Raw genomic sequence first — 21,125 nt, forward strand, 5'->3', positions numbered from 1 at the left:
CCAACTCAGTGAATCCATTCTTATCAATAGAGTCACCTTTTCTCTTATCTTTTTATCTAGTTATAAGTGTATCCACCCGTCACTCAGATGATCTGCTTATAAGACTGTTCCTGCTAAAATCTGAACTAAAGGCACAAAATTACAGCTAATCTCCTTAATGTATATAACAATAAAATCAAAAGTTAACAAATATAAAATAGTCATATTACACTTGCAAAAATGGTAAAAGAGAGCAGACTTAAGAGTAGAGAGCAGGTCTTCTCAATACATAGAACATCTGATTACTTAATAAAATATCACATTAAGATGAAAAATAAGATGAGTATTAAATTTTAGTTAAGAGATTCGTAGACCATAGGTAAAAAAAAAGTCAAGGGGAATGCACCACCGTCTTTCAAATTATTCAGATTTGTTTCCTAGTTTTAATATATTTGCATATGTGCAAATAAAGTACCAAGCAGTGTAGCAGACGTGCAATAATAAATATGAGAAGAAGTAATACAAAATAATACAGGTAGGGGTAGAGCATTGCTGTTATCAAAAAGTGCACTAAGTTCAGGGTTATATGATTGTAGCTGGCAGGTACTGTTTTGCTAAAGCAGTTTCCTCCATTCCTTACCAGAACTGAGGGTATCCAGAACTGAGTTGATCTGTCATTGTTGTGTATAATTATGTTATGGGAAAGTTTTGAAATATACTTTATATGATAATGAATACAATAGTGGTTATATATAAGCTGGAATGTGAATGTTGAAGGTAATAAGATGGCTCTATCAGTAACTACTAACCATGCCTTATCACATATAGCACAGTGATGTTGAAATATGGAGAAGTGTTAGTAAACATGCATTTTGTTAAGACTTTGAAGAGTGGAAGTATTTGTAGACGAGCTTAAGTTAATTAAGGGGAGACCATACTCAGCACAAGGAATAAGCACACATTGATTAAGAGTTAGGTGGCTTAAAATGCTTTAAACTGTTTGCTAAATTTTCTTCTTTTGAGTTCAATATCTTTTGATTTCAGGAGGAGGGTTAAGTGAGAGTATGGTGTGCAGTTGAACCTCCCGGTGTTTATAGGTTTCAGCTTAAGTCTTTTGATTGCTCTGGGTGTAAATGTCAGTGGACACACTGCAACTATCCCAACCTACAGTCCAGTACATAACAGGATTAACAATCCAAACTCCCAAAACAAAATTACATGCTCTGGAGGCAGTTGTTTAATCCCAGGCTCAAAACTGTCACAGGGTCTCCCACCAGAGATAGGAGACATCTCCAATTACTCTGACTTTGTACACCACCTCAAACATTCCCTACGAGAACAAAATAAATGCAAATTCCTGAATGCAAGTCACATTATATAAGTGAAATGTAACCATATACTCCCTACCTATTATAGCCTTCTTCATGTCAAACTCTCTGCTCATCACTGTAACCTAAGATTATCTGTATAGTAAGTATCCTGTCTGTATTGTCTACTGACTGCTGTTTCCTACTGTCTGTTATAAAATATCTACAAAGCAGTCCTTGGGTATTATCCATTTTGTATCTATTTTGTATATTAACTGCAGTTGTCTCTGACAAATTGTTCTGCAACTTCGTACATATTGTTACACTTGCCTCAGTGTTTCATTGGTTATTGTTGCAAACATTTGTTGCTTGTGTGTCTCATGCAACCAAGGCTGAGCCTGTAATGAATTAGTTTTGATCAGTGCTCTAACCCTTTAAAAATGTAAATAAATAAACTGTATATTAAGAGAGAGTGTGTACAGAAGTAGAAAGGAGGAGCAAGATGGTTACTATAATTTGAGAATATTCATTGTTGAAGTTGAAGGAGAGGGAGAGTTGCTTATAACCTTATTGGTGGGGGGGGGGGGATAATACTCCTTCTGAGGTGTGTTGGTCCCTGATCACCTGATCAAATCTTTTAGAAGAAGCTGGATTTTGTTTTTAATTTACACTTAAGTCACAGAAAATAGAATGCCTGAAGCTAAACACAGGATTTTACTTAGGACTATTCCTACTTCAAAAAAAAAAAAAAAAGGGACAGATCATGGGGCCTATCAGAAATATTGGGTAAGTAAATGAGCATAACTAAGGAAATGATTCTTTTGACCTGGAACACGGGATCTGAATTCCCTAGACATATTAAGGCCTTGTTAAATTTAATTCTGGTGACTGCCAAAAAAGCAATTACTAGAAAGTGGAAATCAAAGACAAAACCAGCAGTATCTGAAGCACCGAGTATTATAACAGAGATAAAAGAACTGGAAGTGGGATCATTAGAAAAGGGAAAGAGCAAATTTCATAGAAATAAATGGCAATTGTGGGACTAATACTTGCAGAATAATGTTTTAGAGGAGCAGTGCGGTTTAAGGGAAGGCAAGAACTGAGCAATTTTATGTAATTTTGGACTGATGAAAAAACCTAAAGACAGGACAGGGGCTGAGGACCACTCAAGTATACTTTATTTAGTGCTTTCGTCTCCCGGTACATGAGACTTCATCAGAATAAAGTAACACTAAAACAACCACCTTATATTTACACACAGGAATTCTGACCGAAGATACAATTAACCCTAAAACACTCATATTTAAAGCAGCTGACATTCAAAACATGGAACACTTCAAACTACTAATTAAAATATCCAAAACTTATGTGTATATATATATATATATATATATATATATATATATATATATATACACATATGTACATACATACCTACCTATACATTTTTAGAATATCTCTTAAGTAATGTAATGCCAACTTTTAAATACAACAAATACATATAAAAATACAAATTACTACATTTCTACCATTCTGAACTAGCTTTCAACTTTAAAATGCTGTGAATGAACATATGTTCATAGGTACTAGGCTATCTGCCTGAGGGCATCTATAAGCTTAGCCAAAATGTGTTGGCTTTCGCCGCCCCCTTAGATTAGTTCCCTGTGCCTCTGTCCAGCAGAGCCGCTGCAGTGAGATCCCCGGGGTAAATATTCTGTTTCCCATCCACTCGTCAAGGTTTCTCTTGAAGAGTGTTAGTGAGGGCCTCTGCCTAATGTAGATTGGAATCCTGTTCCAAAGCATGGGGAGTCCCTGGGACAGGAATCTATCCCTCCAGCATGTCCTATTTATCATTGTGGTGAGGTTTGCGTGTGGCTCTTGGGGATTTGTTTTTTTTTTAGGTAGGGCATGTCCATCAATTCTGGACCTTGTATGTCAGGCAGAGATCACCTCTGAGTAAGCGGTATGCAACCGAGTACAGATGGAGTTTCTTCAGTCGGGCTGTATAGGGCATCTGTTTGAGGCCAGTAATCCTCTTGGTGAGGTTCTTCTGTGGTCTTTCCAGTTGTTGCAGGTATCTTGTAAGGTACATCCCAAATAGGGCGTTGTACTCTGTGATGGGTCTGATGAGTAGAGGGGCACAATAACCTCTTTTGTTCTAGATGCGAACCCTTTTGTGATTAGGTGGGCCACATAGAAGGATTTTCTAACCACCTTGGCAATATGATTATCAAAGGAGAGATTACTATCTACTTGGGTCCCCAGATCCTTTATTACATTTTCTGTATTTAGGGGACTGCCACGTATGTGGTAGTTCCCGGGTACTTTGTTTTTTCCAAAGGGGATGACTATGCACTTTTTGGCATTTAGCTTGAAGCCATGATTTTTACACCAGGTATCCGTCTCAGTGAGACCCTCTGGAGGATGTCTGTATCAGCCGGAAAGTCAGTTATGGTCCCCAGTTTGCAGTCGTCTGCAAACCTGGTCAGCTGTAGTCCTCCTGTGCATGCCTGTACCTCTGAGAAGTATATACCGAACAGGAGGGGTCCCAGGACTGAGCCCTGGGGGATGCCACTTGTAACCGGTTTAGTCTTGGACCTAGAGCCTGCAACTCTCACCATGTGGGTTCTATCCATGAGCCAATTGGCAACCCATCTCATGACGTAGGGGTTTATGTTCAGGCTGGGGGTTTATGTTCAGGCTGGTGAGCTTGTCTATAATACCAGAATGGGGAATGGTGTCGAAAGCCTTTGCGAGGTCTAGGTAGGCTGTGTGGACCTCCTTTCCCTCGTCTAAAGCCTTGGTAACTGTCTCAAAGAAGTCCACCAGGTTTAGGAGGCATGATCTGCCCTTAACAAAGCCAAACTGGGTAGGGTCCAATGTTTGGAGGTTCCCAATGTCTCTGTTAATGAGTGCCATGATGATGCGCTCCATAGCCTTGCAGACCAGGCTAGTCAGGCTTATAAGGCGATAGTTCCCAGGGTCCGTTGTGGCTCCACCTTTGTGGAGCGGGATAACTGTTGCTGTGTGCCATTCTATGGGTACGTAGCCTATAGAGAGGCTGAGTTTGAACAGTGTGTTTAAGTGAGGGGTTAATTCATTTTGGAGCTCGTGTAAGACACAGCCTGGGTTACCGTCCGACCCCATTGAAGCTGTGTTTTTGGCTTTTGATAGGGCTGTTTTAACCTGTGTGTCAGAGATTGCCAGGGCTTTACATTCTTCTGGTATGGTTATGGGCCCTTTAGGGGGTGTGGGGGGGGGGAGTTTGCACTAAACCTGTCTGCCAGAATGTTGGCAATATCACTCGGTTCAGTGTATTTTGTGCCATTCTGCACTAACTCAGAGCAGATCTGAGAGTTTCCTTGGCAATTTTTCTTTCGAAGCTAGCCTTGGATGATTTTATGAGGGATTGTAGTTTCTTGCTGATAATGATATGGGAGGTCTTTCCTTCTTGGGATTTTACTCTTTTCTGTACTACTTTCCCCCTCCTATTGTATAGCTTATTTATGGCAAGGGTCCACCAGACTGGTTTCCTTTTCTTGGAGGAGTGAGTCTTGCTTTTGCTTGGGATAGCATGATCCATGCATTCTTGCAGGTGCTCATAGAGTGCCTTTGTAAAGGATTCAGCAGCTTGGACAGCATTGTCCTTTAGCATGGGGGCTGTGAAACTTTCCACCTCGGTCTTAAGTAACGTGAAGTTTGCTTTTGAAAAGTTTTTCATGGTGGTTTCCTTGATTGGGGGTGTAGAACACCAGTCGCCCATGTTGATGATGAGCGGGTCCAATATGTTGTCACTTCTGGTGGGTGTGTTGACCAGTCGATCCAGGGCGTTCAAGTTTATAAATTCTAGGAAGTGTTGGACAAGGGAGTTAGTACTTGAGTAGTTTTCCCAGTTAATGTTTGGGTAATGGAAATCACCCAATATTAGGGCATTTGGTAGGACCTTCATATTTTCCAGTGTCTCCAGAAACGTGGAATGGGGGTCCTGGGTCATGGTGGGTGATCTGTAGCAAGCTACAATTTGAATTGCAGTTTTGCCTGTTGTTAGTTGCATATGGATGATCTCTGAGGCATTGTGCTGTGCCACTAACCTGGAGGTGTGGGTATCCTTGATGAATATGGCTACACCCCCGTTTTTTGTGTTTCGGTCCAGGTTCTGTGGCTGAAAAGTATGGTATGAGTTTTAGCCTGGTAGTGCTGGGGTGCTCTCTGGAGCCTTAAATCAGGTTTCTGTTACTGCACAGATATCAATGTTCTCCATACTGAGGAGTGCCTAGAGTGCATGCATTTTGAGGTTTAGACTTATGCGGTTGAGTAGCATTACCCTCAGTTTTTGGTTACTTGTGCTAGTTACAGTGGTGGGTTTGTCTTTTGAGCCTTGCCTAAAAAAGGCACTATGGGGGCGGCAAAAGCCTTGGCCAGTATTCGAAAGCCTAAGGGTGACAGGTGCAAGCCATATCTTGCGAAGCAACATGGCTTGTCAAACATGTCATCCCAGGTGGACAGATATTGGATCCTGTTTGAATGACACCAGAAACTTAGCCAATTGTTGAAATTGATCATTTTTTCTTTATACTGTGGCATCATTCTTGGTGATGCCAGGATGATACTCAGGGTCAGGGTCATACCGGTCTGGGCTACGTGACCAGGGAGCTCTTCCATGTCTCTCTTCATGTAGTCCAGGGAGGTACGTCTCAGGTCATTCACACCAACATAGACAGTGACAGAGTCGTATTTGTACTTGTTCTGGAGCGACCTGAGTGCTTGTGTTATGTGGCAGATCCTGGCACCCGACAGGCAGCTAACTGTAACCTTCTCCTTGTCCAGCCTAGTTAGTGGGACATCATTGTGAATGACTATAGAGTCGCCTATTACTAGTGTGTTGGGTATGTTATTTTGCTTTAAGGGCTGTGATTGCGTGGCACACTGATTATGTGAAGTATGTGTTTCATGGTTTGTGATGAGTTGTGGAGGTTGCTTGGGTGTCTGCTTTGGAGGTCTGTGTTGCTTTTGCAGATTTTTATTTAGAGCCTCCGAGTATGTTTTCGTGTATTTATGTGTGTTATTTGCCGGGATTGGTTTAGTAGGTCTGTGTGAGACTGGTGGTGTGTTGCAAGTATTTTGCTTCTCCTCTTGACGGTCAGTTCCAATCTTGGGTTGAGAGAGCTTTGCCTCCAGTTTCGCTGTATAAATTGCATCTCTCGCTTATATTAGTGTTTGGTGATAGGGGAAGAGGGTTGTCTGTGTACATAAGGCAGTTGTAACATTGCCTCAAAATGCCCAGATTCACCAGTTGGACTGGAGAGTACACCTGAAACTGCCCTTTGGACATGCCTGAATAGGTAAAGTGAGCTGTTTTACTGATTGGCTGGTAGGGGCGAATAGAGAGCCTTGTCCTTCTGGACAGTATAGGAGGTCTAGTGCTAGGGTTAATTAGTGCTTGCTATGAGTTTTGAGCTAGTGCTGGGATGTGAAATGAATGGGTTGAGTGCTTAAGTTGAAAGTTTGTCTAGTTCCAAGGGAAAAACTGAAGAGTAGATTTCATTGAGCCGGGAATAGTTTAACCCTAGCTAACCGGCGCTGCCCAGCATGCAAAACCGCACAAATGCATTTTTTATAGCAGGGAAATGAAAGAGAGAGAAATTAGCCCAAAATGGCCAATAAACTACTAACTTCTGGGCTACAGCAAACAAGGCGCACAAATTTCAGAAAGAAACAGATCAAATAAGCAGGCACAATAAGCCTTTAACCAGAAATTCCCAGCTCAGAGGGGCAGAATCTAGCTTCTTCTCCCACAAGAGGGCAGACCACAAACCTTCTTAATGTAAAATAACGAGCTTGAAGCCCAAGTGCTTAAACCAGAACTAATGCACTTTTAGAATAACAAACACTGAGCCTTCAATCAGCAGTTCCCATCTTTGAAGGATGTAAGCTACCTGTCCTGCCACAACAATGCAGTCCACAAACCTTCTTAATGTAAAACAACTGGTCTGAAGCCCTAGTGCTTAAACCAAAGGCTTAGAATAACAGTTGCAATTTAATCAGGCTACTACCAAGAAGTAATACCCACAGCAGAATAATACAACTGAGTACTTTTAAGAAGAAGCACAAGCAAAATAAAGTAATAAAGTATGAAGAAACACAATTACAGTAAAACCAGATGAATAAAGTGCAATTTTTTTATTTATTTATTTTTTATAACAATAGAAAATGAGCAAACTGATTTAAACAATTTTACCAGTAAAAAAACTCAAAACTGAGCCCTGTTCCAGCATTCTTCAATCTGACAAGTTCTAACCGCACACTCCTGCCACTAGGGTGCAGGGGAACCTTCTCCAAGAAACGATGACCTGGATCAGTGCTCAAGTTATACAAACAAAGCTAGATTCAGCAGGCCTGAATCTAGTCTATGCTACAGCAGACAAGGCACACCAATATCAGAAAAACAGTTCAAATAAGCAGGCACAGTAAGCATTTAACCAGAAATTCCCAGCTCAGAAGGGCAGAATCTAGCCTCTCCTCCCACAAGAGTGCAGACCACAAACTTTCTTAATGTAAAATAACTGGCCTGGAGCCCAAGTGCTTAAACCAGAACTAATACACTTTTAGAATAACAGACACTGAGCCTTCAATCAGCAGTTCCCAACTTAGAAGGATGTAAGCTACCTGTCCTGCCACAACAGTGCAGACCACAAACCTTCTTAATGTAAAATAACTGGTCTGAAGCCCAAGTGCTTTAACCAAAAGACTTAGAATAACAGTTACAATTTAATGAGGTTACTACCAAGCAGTAATAAATGCCGCAGAATAAACACAATTAAGTACTTTTAAGAAGAGGAAAAAGTAAATAAGGTAATAAAGTAGGAAGAAATACAAATACAGTAAAAGCAGATAAAGTGCAATTTTTTTATATAACAATAGAAAACAAGCAAACTGATATAAACAAATTAGCAATTAACCAGTAAAAAAAACTCAAAACTGAGCCCTGTTCCAGCAGTCTTGAATCAGACAAGTCCAGGGCCTATGTGGGTATGCCTACTCAAATGTTCACTCTGTATTAGGCATGATGAGCTAATGAGACTAGACTAGGATAGAGCTGGGATAGGGCTGAACAGATGGGAATGGTATGAGTGTCTGAAATCAAAATATTATCTCACCTGTACTCAGTTGATTGAGCAAATGAGATGAGCCCAGGAGGAGTGTTCAAACACAGATTTACAGGTCAATTCCAAAGCCACCAAGATTAATACCACAACAAGAACAAGGGAACAATTGATTGTTAAGACCTGGGGGCACCACAGCATTGAGTCTAAGATGCCATTATTACTCTTTAAATTCTAAAAATACATTAAAAGAATCTCCCCTTTCCCCAAGGTCTACATGATCAATAACTACAAATTTAAATGAATGCTGATCATATGCTATCAGGTGTCTAGCTAGAGCATTATTACCATCCTACTTTCTAATGCTATAACTGTGCTGATAAATTTTAGTGCGGAAGTGTCTAATAGTTTTTCCTAAGTAGAATGCTATATTAAATATACTATATTAAAGTGGTTGGGGGTACACCAAGAATAGTATATCAAAAGGATATGTGTATAAAAAGTATGGTGGAAAGAGAAAGGGCCGGTGAGTACGGAGGCAGGTTGTCCAAGTGTGGGACTTGTACGCAATGTTAGTATATTTTAGAAACAAATTCGGTGATGTTGGACAGTTATGGACGTATTCAATTGAAAAAGAAATATTGTTGCAATTCAAAAGGCATAGTGTACATGGAATTTATGTCAGCAATGCCCAGCATTCTACGTAGGAAAAACTATTAGACACTTCCGCACTAGAATTTATCAGCATAGTTATAGCATTAGAAAGCAGGATGGTAATAATGCTCTAGCTAAAGCTAGACACCTGATAGCATATGATCAGCATTTATTTAAATTTGTAGTTATTGATCATGTAGACCTTGGGGAAAGGGGAGGCTCTTTTAATGTATTTTTAGAATTTAAAAAGTTACAATGGCAGCTTAGACTCAATGCTGTGGTGCCCACAGGTCTTAACGATCAGTGTGCCATTCACAACATTTTAAAGTTGAAAGCTAGTTCAGAATGGTAGAAATGCAGTCATTTGTATTTTTATATGTATTTGTATTTAAAAGTTGCCATTATATTATTTGAGATATTCTAAAAATGTATATGTGTGTATGTGTGTCTGTTTGTATATATATATATATATATATATATATATATACACACACATATATATATATATATATATATATATATATATATATATATATATATGTGTATATATATATATATATATATATATATTTATATATATATATATATATATATATATATTTATATTAAGTTTTGGATTTTTTAATTAGTGGTTTGAAGTGTTCCATGTTTTTAATACCTGTTGCTTTAAATATGAGCGTTTTAGGGTTAATTGTATCTCCAGTCAGAATTCCTGTGTGTAAATATAAGGCGGTTGTTTTAGGGTTACTTTATTCTGATGATGTTTTGTGTACCAGGGAGAAGAAAGCGCTAAATAAAGTATACTTGAGTGGTCCTCAGCCCCCGTGCTGTCTTTTGTTTTCTTTTCCAAGTTTTCTTTTGTGTTTGTGGATTTTTTATAATTTTGGACTGATGAAAATTATAAAAAGAACGTATGTAATATATAATGAATATAACTGGAAACATGTTAATATGTTTTTTTATATATTAATGTATGTTTCCCAATGTCTTAAGTGATAATTTAATAAATGTGTTAAATATGAAATTATTTATTTATTGATATTTGTTTACTGGGAAAGTCTAAGTTCAACTAGGAACAGGTTGCCTTTTTCAGCAGAGGTGCAGATATCAAATTTAATGCAACCAGTTTTTACAGTACAGTTTCATTGAATACGTAGAATAATAGTCCATATAATAACATTTATATAGATATTCACAAACCATATACAAGTATTGTGTTTAGAATTTACAGATAGAAGAGTGGTGTATAAGATAGGTAGGAGTAATTTACGAAAAACAGTAGAGTGAGGTATTAGAGTATTAGCCAAAGCAATACCATACCCAGTCTCCATACTGATTAACAGATACATAGTTGAACAAAAAATCCCTTCCATATGGAAAATATTCCATATACTTCCCCTCCACAAAGGCGGTGGTAGTACTGACCTAACCAACTACAGACCTATTGCTATAGAATAATAGCCCATTGTCCAAAATATTAGAGAGAATTGTCCACACACAACTCATGCACTAGCTTCAAACAAATAACCTATTAACTCAATTTCAACATGGTTTTCGTCCAAATCATAGTATAACCACTGCCCTTTCACCAGCATAATAAATCAACACAGAAATAATCACAAATACGTATCCTCTATTTTCTTAGATCTATCAAAAGCCTTCGACATGGTGTCCCACAGTAAACTTCTTTCCACCCTTTCTTCACTAAACCTTTCCCAGTCACTTGCCTGGTTACAAGATTACTTGAATGGACATCAGCAAGCAGTACTATGGCAAGGAGAACTCACCCCTATTACTTACCATCATAAGTGTCCCCCAGGGCTCTATACTAGGTCCTCTCCTATTCTTATTATTTACAAATAATCTCCATACATCAGTCCCACAAGCATCCGTAATTCAGTATGCAGATGATTCCACAGTGATCTGTGCTGCCCCCACCATTCCAGAACTACAGATACGCATCCAAAACTCATTTCTTGCAATTGAAAAGTGGCTAACCAACTCCCAATTGATCCTGAATCCCAACGAAACTTATGCTATTTCTTCCCACCAAAGCCACACCAACCCCCTCCACATTCACTGTTGAATCTGCTAACAAGACTATTATCTCACCCACTGCCCATACAAAACTGCTAGGAGTAGAAATCGACAATAACATGAGATATGATTTCCACATAGCACAAACCATCAAAAAAGTCCACAAAAAACTAGGTACTCTGTATAGGAATAAACTATACTTTACAAACAATATCAAAGTCGCCATAGCACAAATACACTTAATCTCTACCCTCATGTATGCATCACCAATTCTCACCAACCTTAGGAAATGTGAACTTACAAAACTCGAAACATGCTACAACAAAATTGCAAGATTCGCAGCCAATTCCAACTCCAAGTTAGATCACTGTACATCACTCAGACAGCTAAACCTGGCTAGAGTTTCCTCAACTATTACATTATAACCAAGTAGCTATGGCCCATAAATCATTCTGTGACAAAGAAAAGACCCCTGCCCTGCAAAATTTACTACAACCATATTCCTGCACCTGAACATTACGATCAAATAATAAATCCCTAATAAAAATCTCCACTGCTAATAATCAGGCCCGGGAATCTCTTTTCTCCATCTGTGTAGCTAAAGTCTGGAATACTGTACCTTCTAATATAAAATCTGCCTCAAATCCACTGCAATTTAAAACTTTACTAAAAACCCACCTAACCAACAACTGGATATGTCCATGTAGGGCTCCTGATTAATCCTGTATGTTTTCCATGCTAGGGCTCTTGGTTAATCCAGTATGTTTTTCCTAAGCTAAATTTAGATGCGAGTCTCTCTTAATAGTCATACACAAAATGTGTGACACAAATAATACCTTGTGTTACAACTGAGTAGTATAATTCTAACTACACTAAGTGTCCTGTAGTCTAGAATTTTAAACTTGTATTACAATCTATGTTTCTGATTACACAAAGTGTCCTAGATTCTAGATTTCTAGTTATGTCTCACTCTTAAGATTATATTCTATTGTACATTTGGCTATATTGATCTACTGTACTTGTATGTATTATATGTTGTATGTATTATTTTTTTTAAGCGGAGCTTTTCTCCCCGGGCCTCTGCTGAAAAAGGACTTGCGTTCAATTGGACTTTCCCGGTTGACAAATGTTAAATAAGCAAGTTTAAGTGTTAACAGAGCAGTAGTGATGGAATGGTAATTTGGTTGTGCTAATTATAAGTTGGTTTAATAGTTTAAGTACTGCAATGAAGTGAAGTATCAGAAGGGGGATAAGCAAGTTAAGTGATTTAGCAGTTTCAAGGGAGGTATAAGAATGTGGTGAAGGATGTTAGGAGAAGCTGTGTTCCAGATGAGGAGCAGGACAATGCCAGCTAAAGAGAAGGTGAAATGCTTTTAAGGAGTTGGTGTTACAGTCCTCCCTAGCAACTTTTATGTTATCTGCTCACTTCACTGAGAAGAAAGAACCCTGCTTCATGCAGATTGTAGGGAACACTGGAGATTGAAAGATGGTAAAAATGCAGATTATTTATTGTAGATTTTCTGTTTTAATTGGGTACATGTTTTTCCCTTCTGAAACAGTATCTATGGAGACCTTGACATTAGCTGGTACAGTGGTAGGTTGAGTGTTTTGAAACTACAGAAAAGAGAGACTAGATCAGTACTCCTGAAGAAAAACATTTCTTGTGTTGTTGTCCTATCTCTCCTTCATTCTTACCAGGATGGGTTCGGATCCGATCCTCGGAGCTGACTTGGCCTTGATATACAAGCTCAAGGTCTTCCACTAGCTCGTGGCTAAACCCTATCCGAGCATGCACCAGGAAAGCTCCCCAGGTCTCATTTGCTGCTAAACAAGATCAGGTGCTCATTCTACTAGATCTGGCTAAGTATAACCTTTCTGTTATTCTCTATTGCTTAAAAAAATGCTTATTTTCATTGTTAATTGTTTAAAATTAGTAGTTTTTTGTATTGCATAGTGTATTTCCGCTTTTTGTGTTTTTTTCTGCTGTTGGCCGTCTTTCGATTAGGCCTTGTTCTCCCTATTACGGCTCTTTCTTTAAAAGTTTATTTAGCTCTTTTAAGCTAGAGGGCTCTTTCTCTGGTTGTTGTTTCTCTTCTGCAGGTTTTTCTATTCAAATAGACAGTTTGAGTTAGAGAACTGCTATTCCCTTAGCCCATTTAACTCTTTGCAGCCTAGTGACACCTCTAGGTCTTTCTGCAGTTACATCATACCAGTGCCGCGAGGCATCATGTACAGCCGTTTTATATTTACACACTACTAATTCCAAACTCATGTTCCATGTAATCTTTTGAAAGATTTCATCTTAAAGCTTACGTGAGGGGCAGCACAACTGCACTTATATTTGACCTCTGCTTAGTGCAACTAATGAGATATTAATTATTGTCATGTGCTATTTATTTATATTTCTCATAATTTTAATATTTTTTTCTAAATAGCTCCACAACCAAGTAACACCAACAGGACTGCAAAATCTAATATAAAAGACAAAATGCTTTTGACAGTATGTGTAGCTTGAAGTTTACAGAAGTATTGTATGTTTACAAATATTACAAAATTAATAGTTACTGTGTTTATTATGACCTGTAAAATCTAGTTTAAGACCTGAATCTAATGAACATTCCTACTGTAGTTATTTGTTTGTGCTGAAGAGTTTGCCAAACATTTCTTCAGTAATCCTCATCTCTCCAGAGATATGAAAATTTGTTTGAACTGTAAGGACATAACTTGATTTTTGTCAAAAAGTTCAGAATGTAATCATTGGAAATTAAACTACAGACCTGCATTGGTATGAATGAGTTAAGTTAGAGGGCTTTCTCCTTACTGTATCCCTTTCCATCTCCTGGGCATAGCCTGTTTAAGTTAGAGGGCTTTGCCCTCCCTTTAGTTCTTTAAAAATATATGTATATATATATATATATATATATATATATATATATATATATATATATATATATATATATATGTATAAATATATATATATATATATATATATATATATATATATATATATATAGATATAGATATATAACTTCTCTAACAAGTTCTGTTCTCTATTACAAGGTCTTCTAAGGAGTCGAAACCGTCAGGTTTCAAAAAATGTGGACAAAAAATATCGTTGACTGACAGACACACAATTTGTGTCTATTTTCTAGGAGCTGTCCGTCTCCAGGAGTCTTGCTCTGTCTGTCATTCCTTTAGCCACAGAGCACTCCTGGAGAGGAAAAACAAATTAATATTGAGAGGACTGTTAAAAAAACCCTTCTCAGAGGCAATACAAAAAGGTCCGGCTTCACACAATTCTGACAAATCTCCTACTACAAAAATCTGATAAGTCTAAGAAGAGATCTTCCTCTTCTAGTGCTCCATTAGAGCCATCAAAAAAGGTTTCAAGAACTTTGACACCAGATCCAAAGTGTGTCGGATCCGACAGATCTACAGCCCAGGCACCATCTGTCTCGGTGCCAATGGAATCTGAGATTCAGAGCCGGTCCTCAGTCTTGGAGCCGTTCTTTCCGACCCTAAAGTCACCCATTTTACAGCCTACCAAGTCTCCAGTCCCTTCAACTCGGTCTTCCAGGAGCTTATCCGATGCAACTTGGATCGAGTGGTGCAGAGGCTATTAAGGACACCAGCACTGGCCAAGTTATTATTGGATCCATCCCCGAGGGCTTCGGATCTGACCTCATCCTCCTCTTCTGCGCAGATTCCTCCTCTGATCCGACCTCAGATTTCAGAGCCAGAATGTCCAGAGTTGATAGTGGAACATTCGGATCTGAGACCTATGTCAGGATCTTCGGATACAACCATTGCTCCAATGTCCTCTGCTCCAGTGGAACTTGAGGAGTCTGGGAGCCAATGCTCTTAGGTCGGGTCTGGGGTGGCAGGTCGGATCCAGCTTTGTCTCTTGGGGCATTGGCTCATGTGGGCTTGGCCCCTACATCAGCTTCGGGCCCATTGTCCTTAATTCCAGGGGGGGATGGGGTTCCCTCCATCCATCTCTTTGGATCCTGGGATTTCCTCGGATCAAGGACAGGGGGCTTTTGAGGTGATGAGAGTACTGTCTCCACAGGCAGTTCCATTGTCATCTCCAGATGTTCTTCCCCCAAAAGCAGTGGTATCTGCCTCTGTGTCCTCACATCCACAGGGATGCAGAGATCTTAGACCTCAGGATGCCCCACAAGGCACCTCCCACTCTTCCAAAACCTCCCCAGAGTACCCCTCTGAGGAGGTCCCTCGAAAGAGACTGTGCATGAGGAAGCACTTTAGGCGTCCATCACCTCTGATACAGACTCTATGAAGCTGAAGGGTACCCACGGTCGCCTCTAGATGATGTTTCCATTGGAGACATCCTAGAAATACTTAAGCAGAGAGGAGGCTGTAAGTCCACTAACCCTTTGGCAGAGGAGTCCGCATGCCTGAAAGCCTTTGAATCTCACCCTTCCTCCACTTGGGTGTCTCCACCTTTCGACAAGCTTATGGACCTAGTTATTCGGAAGGTGTGGGAGTCTCCAGATTCAGTGGAACCTGTTCCTAGGAGGCCATATAAGTGCATCACATCCCCAGCAGAAAAAGCTTTTCTAACTAAAGGAATCCCAGTAGATGCTATGGTGGTGGCGGCAGCAGCCACCAAGAAGAAACTCTCAGAGACATCTTCTGTTTATCTACCTAACAAGAATCTTGTACAATGGACAGATATGCAAAGTGCATTTTTTCTTCAGTGACTTTTGCCCTCAGATTGCTGACTTACCTAACCCATTTTACTAGATTGCAGAGAGACCTCCTGAAAGAGTTAGGAGATACTTTCCAAAGTTCAGTAGTTGAAGGGAGTTCCGATAAAGTTTCCTCACAGCTCTCTATCTTAAATTCAGTTGTCAACTCCTCCATAAGACTGATTTGTTATGCAGCGGATGGAGTGAGTAGAGCAGTGGGTTCAGGAATTTCCCTAAGGAGGCATTCTTGGATGCAATTGTGTGATTTCGCGGAACCCTTTAAATCTTCCTTTGTGAATGTCCCATTCGATGGCTCATCTCTGTCTGGGCCCAAAGTCAAAGATACACTGACCAGGTGTGAGCAAGAAGGAAAGACACTGTCTGCCGTAGGAGTCCATTTTTCCCTACTTACCAGCCCATATCCCAAAGGTCAGAAGGGAAGTGGAAAAATGTGGTTTTGAAAATCTCAGTGAGCTTTCCAGGACACGTGGTGAACCTTCACCCAGTGGCAGAGGGGGAAGTGGTAATGGAAGACGTTGTCCATGCGACAGAGGGGGTCTGCAGAATCAGGGTGAGAGAGAATCTTTCTTTGGTAAGCCCTTTCAGTGCTCCTGAAAGGAAGCCCGCCTGTCCATCTCTGCAGGCAGTCAGGTGCCGCTTATCTTTGTACCCAGAGGCCTGGCAACAAACAACAAAAGGCAAATGGGTGCAAAGCATCATATCCAGAGGTTACTCCATCCCCTTTTTCTTCCCCGTTCCAAACATGAAAAAGATCCCAGATGTTCCACCCAGTCAAAGGGAACAGGCAAAGTTACAAATTCAAAAGTTGCTAGACAAAAGTCGTCCAAACAGTCTCACCAGACCAGTTAAGATCCGGAACCTACTCAAGATTATTTTCACTTCCAAAGAAAACAGGGGACTGGAGACCAATTCTGGATCTCAACAATCTCAACAAATCAGTAAGAAAGTCCAGGTTCTGGATGGTAACACTGCAGTCAGTGCTCTCTTTTCTGGGACAAGACAATTGAATGTGCTCAGTAAACCCCCAGGATGTGTACTACCACATAAAAATGGACAGGCGATTCAGGAGACACCTGTGCTTTTGGCTGGGAGCCAGTCATTACCAGTTTCAAGCTCTGCCCTTTAGTCTCACTACAGCCCCCAGAGTGTTCAACAAATGTATGGCAGTAGTCGCAGCTCACCTGAGATGCCTAAGATTCCAGGTAGTTCCATACTTAGATGACTGGCTTCTAACTGCCACCACCAAGCAACTACTACTAAAAGCAAGAGACACCACCTTGCAGCTCTGCTCTCAACTAGGAATTACAATAAACTACGAGAAGTCTGCCTTGTGGCCTTCTCAGCATGTCATATTTATAGGAAGAGAATTGGATTCAAAAAACATGATGGCCAGACTTCCTCCAGAATTCAAGTTCTATGACATTGGGTGTCTACTCTCAAAGAAAAAAGCGCAAGCAAGAATAGTCCTAAAAGTTTTGGGGACCATGGCAGCAGCAGTAACTCTGATCCCTTTAGCACATTTACACATGATAATTATACAGTGGTTACTTTCCAGTCAGTGGTCGATGTAGGAATTGCTGATGTCCCACAAAATAATAACAAAAACTTGCAAAAAAGACCTTCGCTGGTGGCTTTACTCCACCCATATGATGCTAGGCTGACCATTTGTACTTCCGCAGCTATTGGCCACAGTGACCACGGATGCCTCTCAGATTGGGTGGGGGCATTATCTGGGAAAGACAGTCCAAGACACCTGGCAGGATCATGAGGCCCAATTTGCACATCAATGTCCTAGAGATAAGAGTGGCACTTTTAGCATTGCAAGCATTCCAGGACTCTCTTCTGCTGGGAACTATAGCAATACAGACAGACAACATGTCAGTTGTGTGGTACATAAATAAATGAGGAGGAACCAGATCTTACCCCCTTTGTCGAGTGGCCCTGAGTGTATGGTAGTGGGTGACCTCTTTCCAACGTTTTCTGATAGCAACACACATCCCGGTGAAATCCAACGTGATAGTGGACAGACTCAGAAGAGCGATTCTGTTTCTTCACCAGTGGTCCTTAAAACAGGAGGTAGTAGAAAACATTTTCCCCAAATGGGGTTAGTCTTGCTACAACCTTTTTGTGACATCCATGAATGCCAAATGCAGCGACTACTTTGCCCTTATTACCCCCTCTGGGGGAATCACCAAGGGATGTACTTGTTTATGATTGGCCCTTGGCCTCCTCTATGCCTTTCCTCCCTTTCCATTAATACCAAAGTTCTTCAGAAAGCCATTTGCTTGGGAAGGAACTTGATAGTCATCGCCCCATATTGGCCTCATCAAATGTGATTCTCCTTCCTATGGCTTCATCTTCGAGAGGAGCCTTGGATTCTGGACTCAGTTCCAGACCTTCTGACTCGTGTGTCAGGAATGCTCCATCCCTCCCTTTGAATCTTCAAATTGACAGGTTGGCTGCTCCGATTCCAACCATAGCTAGGTTTCCTAACTTTTCTTCATCAGTGAAACATATTCTAATTTCTTCTCATAAGGCATCAACAAGAAAGATATACAGAATCAAATGGAAAGGATTCTCAATATGGGCTTCTCATAATCATCGATCCCTTTACTGCCCCAAACAATTCCATTCTAGAATTTCTGGCAAAATTAATCAATGAATGTGCAGCTGCAGCTACTATTAGAGTTCAACTAGCAGCGATTTCTAGTTTTCATATTGGTGAATCTGGCCTCAGTGTTATGGTTCATAGGCTATGCAAGACATTTCTCAAATGTACTTTATTACTACGACAACCTGTTAGAGACCCCCCAACACCATGGGACTTAGATTTTGTCCTCTCTTTTAATTTTTTCTCCTTTTGAGCCAGCATCATCTTGTGAACTCAAGTTTTTGACATGGAAAACTATTCTCTTGATAGCTATTACCTCTGCTAGGAGAGTGACAGAGCTGCAAGCCTTGTCAGTAAAGCCCCCTTACTTTTCCGCAGAGACAGGGTTTCCTTACAAACAAATCTCTCCTTTTTGCCAAAAGTATATTCAGAGTCAAATTTGAACCAGTCTGTAGAGCTTGCCAGTCTTTTACCCAAGTTACGAGAATAAGGCAGAATACATGTTACATCAATTGGATGTGCATAGACAATTACATTTCTGCTAACACGGGACAAAGAACTTCAGAAAATCTGACCAGCTATTTATATATTTTTCAGATTCAAAGAAAGGTACTTCATTCTCCAAAGTGGCACTTTCAAAATGGCTTTCAGGTTGCATAACCTTCATCTATAAATCTCAAAACAGAGATCTCCTCAGTAGAATTAAAGCCCGCTCTACAAGAGCCATTGCAACCTCTTCCGCTTTTCTGGCTAGATTATCAATTGATACCATTTGTGCTGCGGCAACATGGGCAAGACCACATACCTTTATCACTTATTACAAAGTTGAATAGGGCCTCCTGTGGTTCCACAATTCTGGAGAATATTTTCCCTTGAGCCACCCAAGAAAGATGGTGCTGTCTCATCCTGTTAAGAATGAAAGCGAGATAAGACAACAACACACAAAGAAGTTGTGTACTCACCATAATGTTCAATGTGTGTTGTCCATTTTCACCTTCTTTCTTACATCCCACCCTCCTTCCCCAGGCCATTTTTACTCCTGGAAGACTGAGTTGGTACAATTGGATATCATTATCCTCTGGCCTTCTTTATTGCTCTCTGAATTATTAAACTGCCCTTATTTTTCTTACTGTTATTATAACTGCAAACAAGATCTGGGGAGCTTTCCTGGTACATGCTGGGATAGGGTTTAGCCATGAGCTAGTGGAAGACCTTGAGCTTTTGTATAAAAAGGCTGAGTCAGATCTGAGGATCGGATCCGAACCCATCCTGGTAAGAATGAAGGCGAAGATGGACAACATACATGGAACGTTATGGTGAGTACATAACTTCTTTTTTTCCTGGTTTTGGTCCAGCCTTCCATTCTGACCTCATGTTTCCCCCCACATCACTATTGCTGTAGAGGGTTTCATCCAGGTATATGCTGTATAATGCTTGCATGCATAGAGTTCTAAGATGACTTTAGGCATTATTATTGTGGTTGCATGTCCATTGATTAGATCTGTCCTGTACTGGTGAACATATGGGATTAAGCCCTGATTGTTATTCCACTTCAAGGAGAGCTAACCCCTGGGTACTCCTTTTCCTTCTCCTGACCCATCATTGGGCTCCAAGTCATTTAAACTTGAGTCACCAGCAGATCAGGTGGATGCTCTGACCCTGTGTCAACAAATGGACTTTGAAGTTAACTTTATTTTGAACACTTTGATAAACTTGCTGTAAACACAGCTCTGGCTCTTTTCATTTTTGCTTTTCAACTGCTGAACAATATCAGTACTAGACTGATTATGGGGCTGATATTATATGTTATAACACCAGTTATTTCATGAATGTAGTTCCTTAGCTGAGATAGTAGACCTCAAAGTTTACATGTGTTGTCAGTCTGTGCTGTGCTTAGCCCTGCATTTGTCTGTCTTTATTTCTAGCTAGCAGCAATAAACAAACTGCATACAAAGGGTGTAGTCATAACCAAAGAAGACCCCAACAGTGTAAAGCGAAAGCAGGTGGACTTGGATGTTGTTAAAGTGATGGACAGAGTAGAAAAGACTTTTTCTTCACCAGAAGGTAAAATAGGCTGACTGTTGATATTTCTTTTATAGAACTGGTTGTTTTGTAAAATACTGTGCATTTTTTTCTTGATAGCATTTGCTTGTTTAAAGTACCAGTTATCAACTATATATATATAGTTCCTTTAAGATCTGTCAAAATGTTTTCCTTGCTTTTTGTTTAATTGTGTTGTAAGTCATATGTATAAATTCCTGAATTACTTAGCTGTTTAGTAAGTCAGCATGTTTTTATCTTCAACGTCTCCACATATGGGCAAATATTAGGGTGTTGGGGGGTGAGAATGTGCGTGTGTTTTTATATATATAAATATATATATATATGTGTGTGTGTGTGTGTGTGTGTGTGTGTGTGTGTGTGTGTGTGTATATATATATATATATATATATTTATATAGACACGCACATAAACATGCTCGCACACCCACATATATAATTATAGGTTTTATATACGTGTATGCATATATAATATAAAGATGTTTCTTCATTCTCTAAACATTGGGTACAACTGAAATTTCTAATATGATGTGATTGTTACAGGTACCATTTTATTGCTGCAGCATCAGTTTGAGGCTATTTTGAAAAATACAGAAAATTGATGAAAATAAATTCAAGAGATTATTTCAAATTTCTGAAGCTGT

At 39.8% G+C, this 21,125-nt stretch overlaps 1 protein-coding gene across 1 annotated transcript in view; it reads left to right on the forward strand.

Annotated features, from left to right (window-relative positions):
• MCM10 (minichromosome maintenance 10 replication initiation factor) overlaps positions 1–21,125 on the forward strand; it is a 948,221-nt gene that overhangs the window by 714,839 nt on the left and 212,257 nt on the right. The window contains exon 16 of the mRNA XM_044087964.1: positions 20,347–20,485. Coding sequence (XP_043943899.1) covers positions 20,347–20,485 — 139 coding nt within the window. The remainder of the gene's footprint in view (positions 1–20,346; positions 20,486–21,125) is intronic.

This window comes from Protopterus annectens, chromosome 11.part0 (genome assembly GCF_019279795.1).
Source record: "Protopterus annectens isolate FY-2018-M chromosome 11.part0, PAN1.0, whole genome shotgun sequence".
In the NCBI taxonomy this organism is placed as follows: domain Eukaryota; kingdom Metazoa; phylum Chordata; order Ceratodontiformes; family Protopteridae; genus Protopterus; species Protopterus annectens.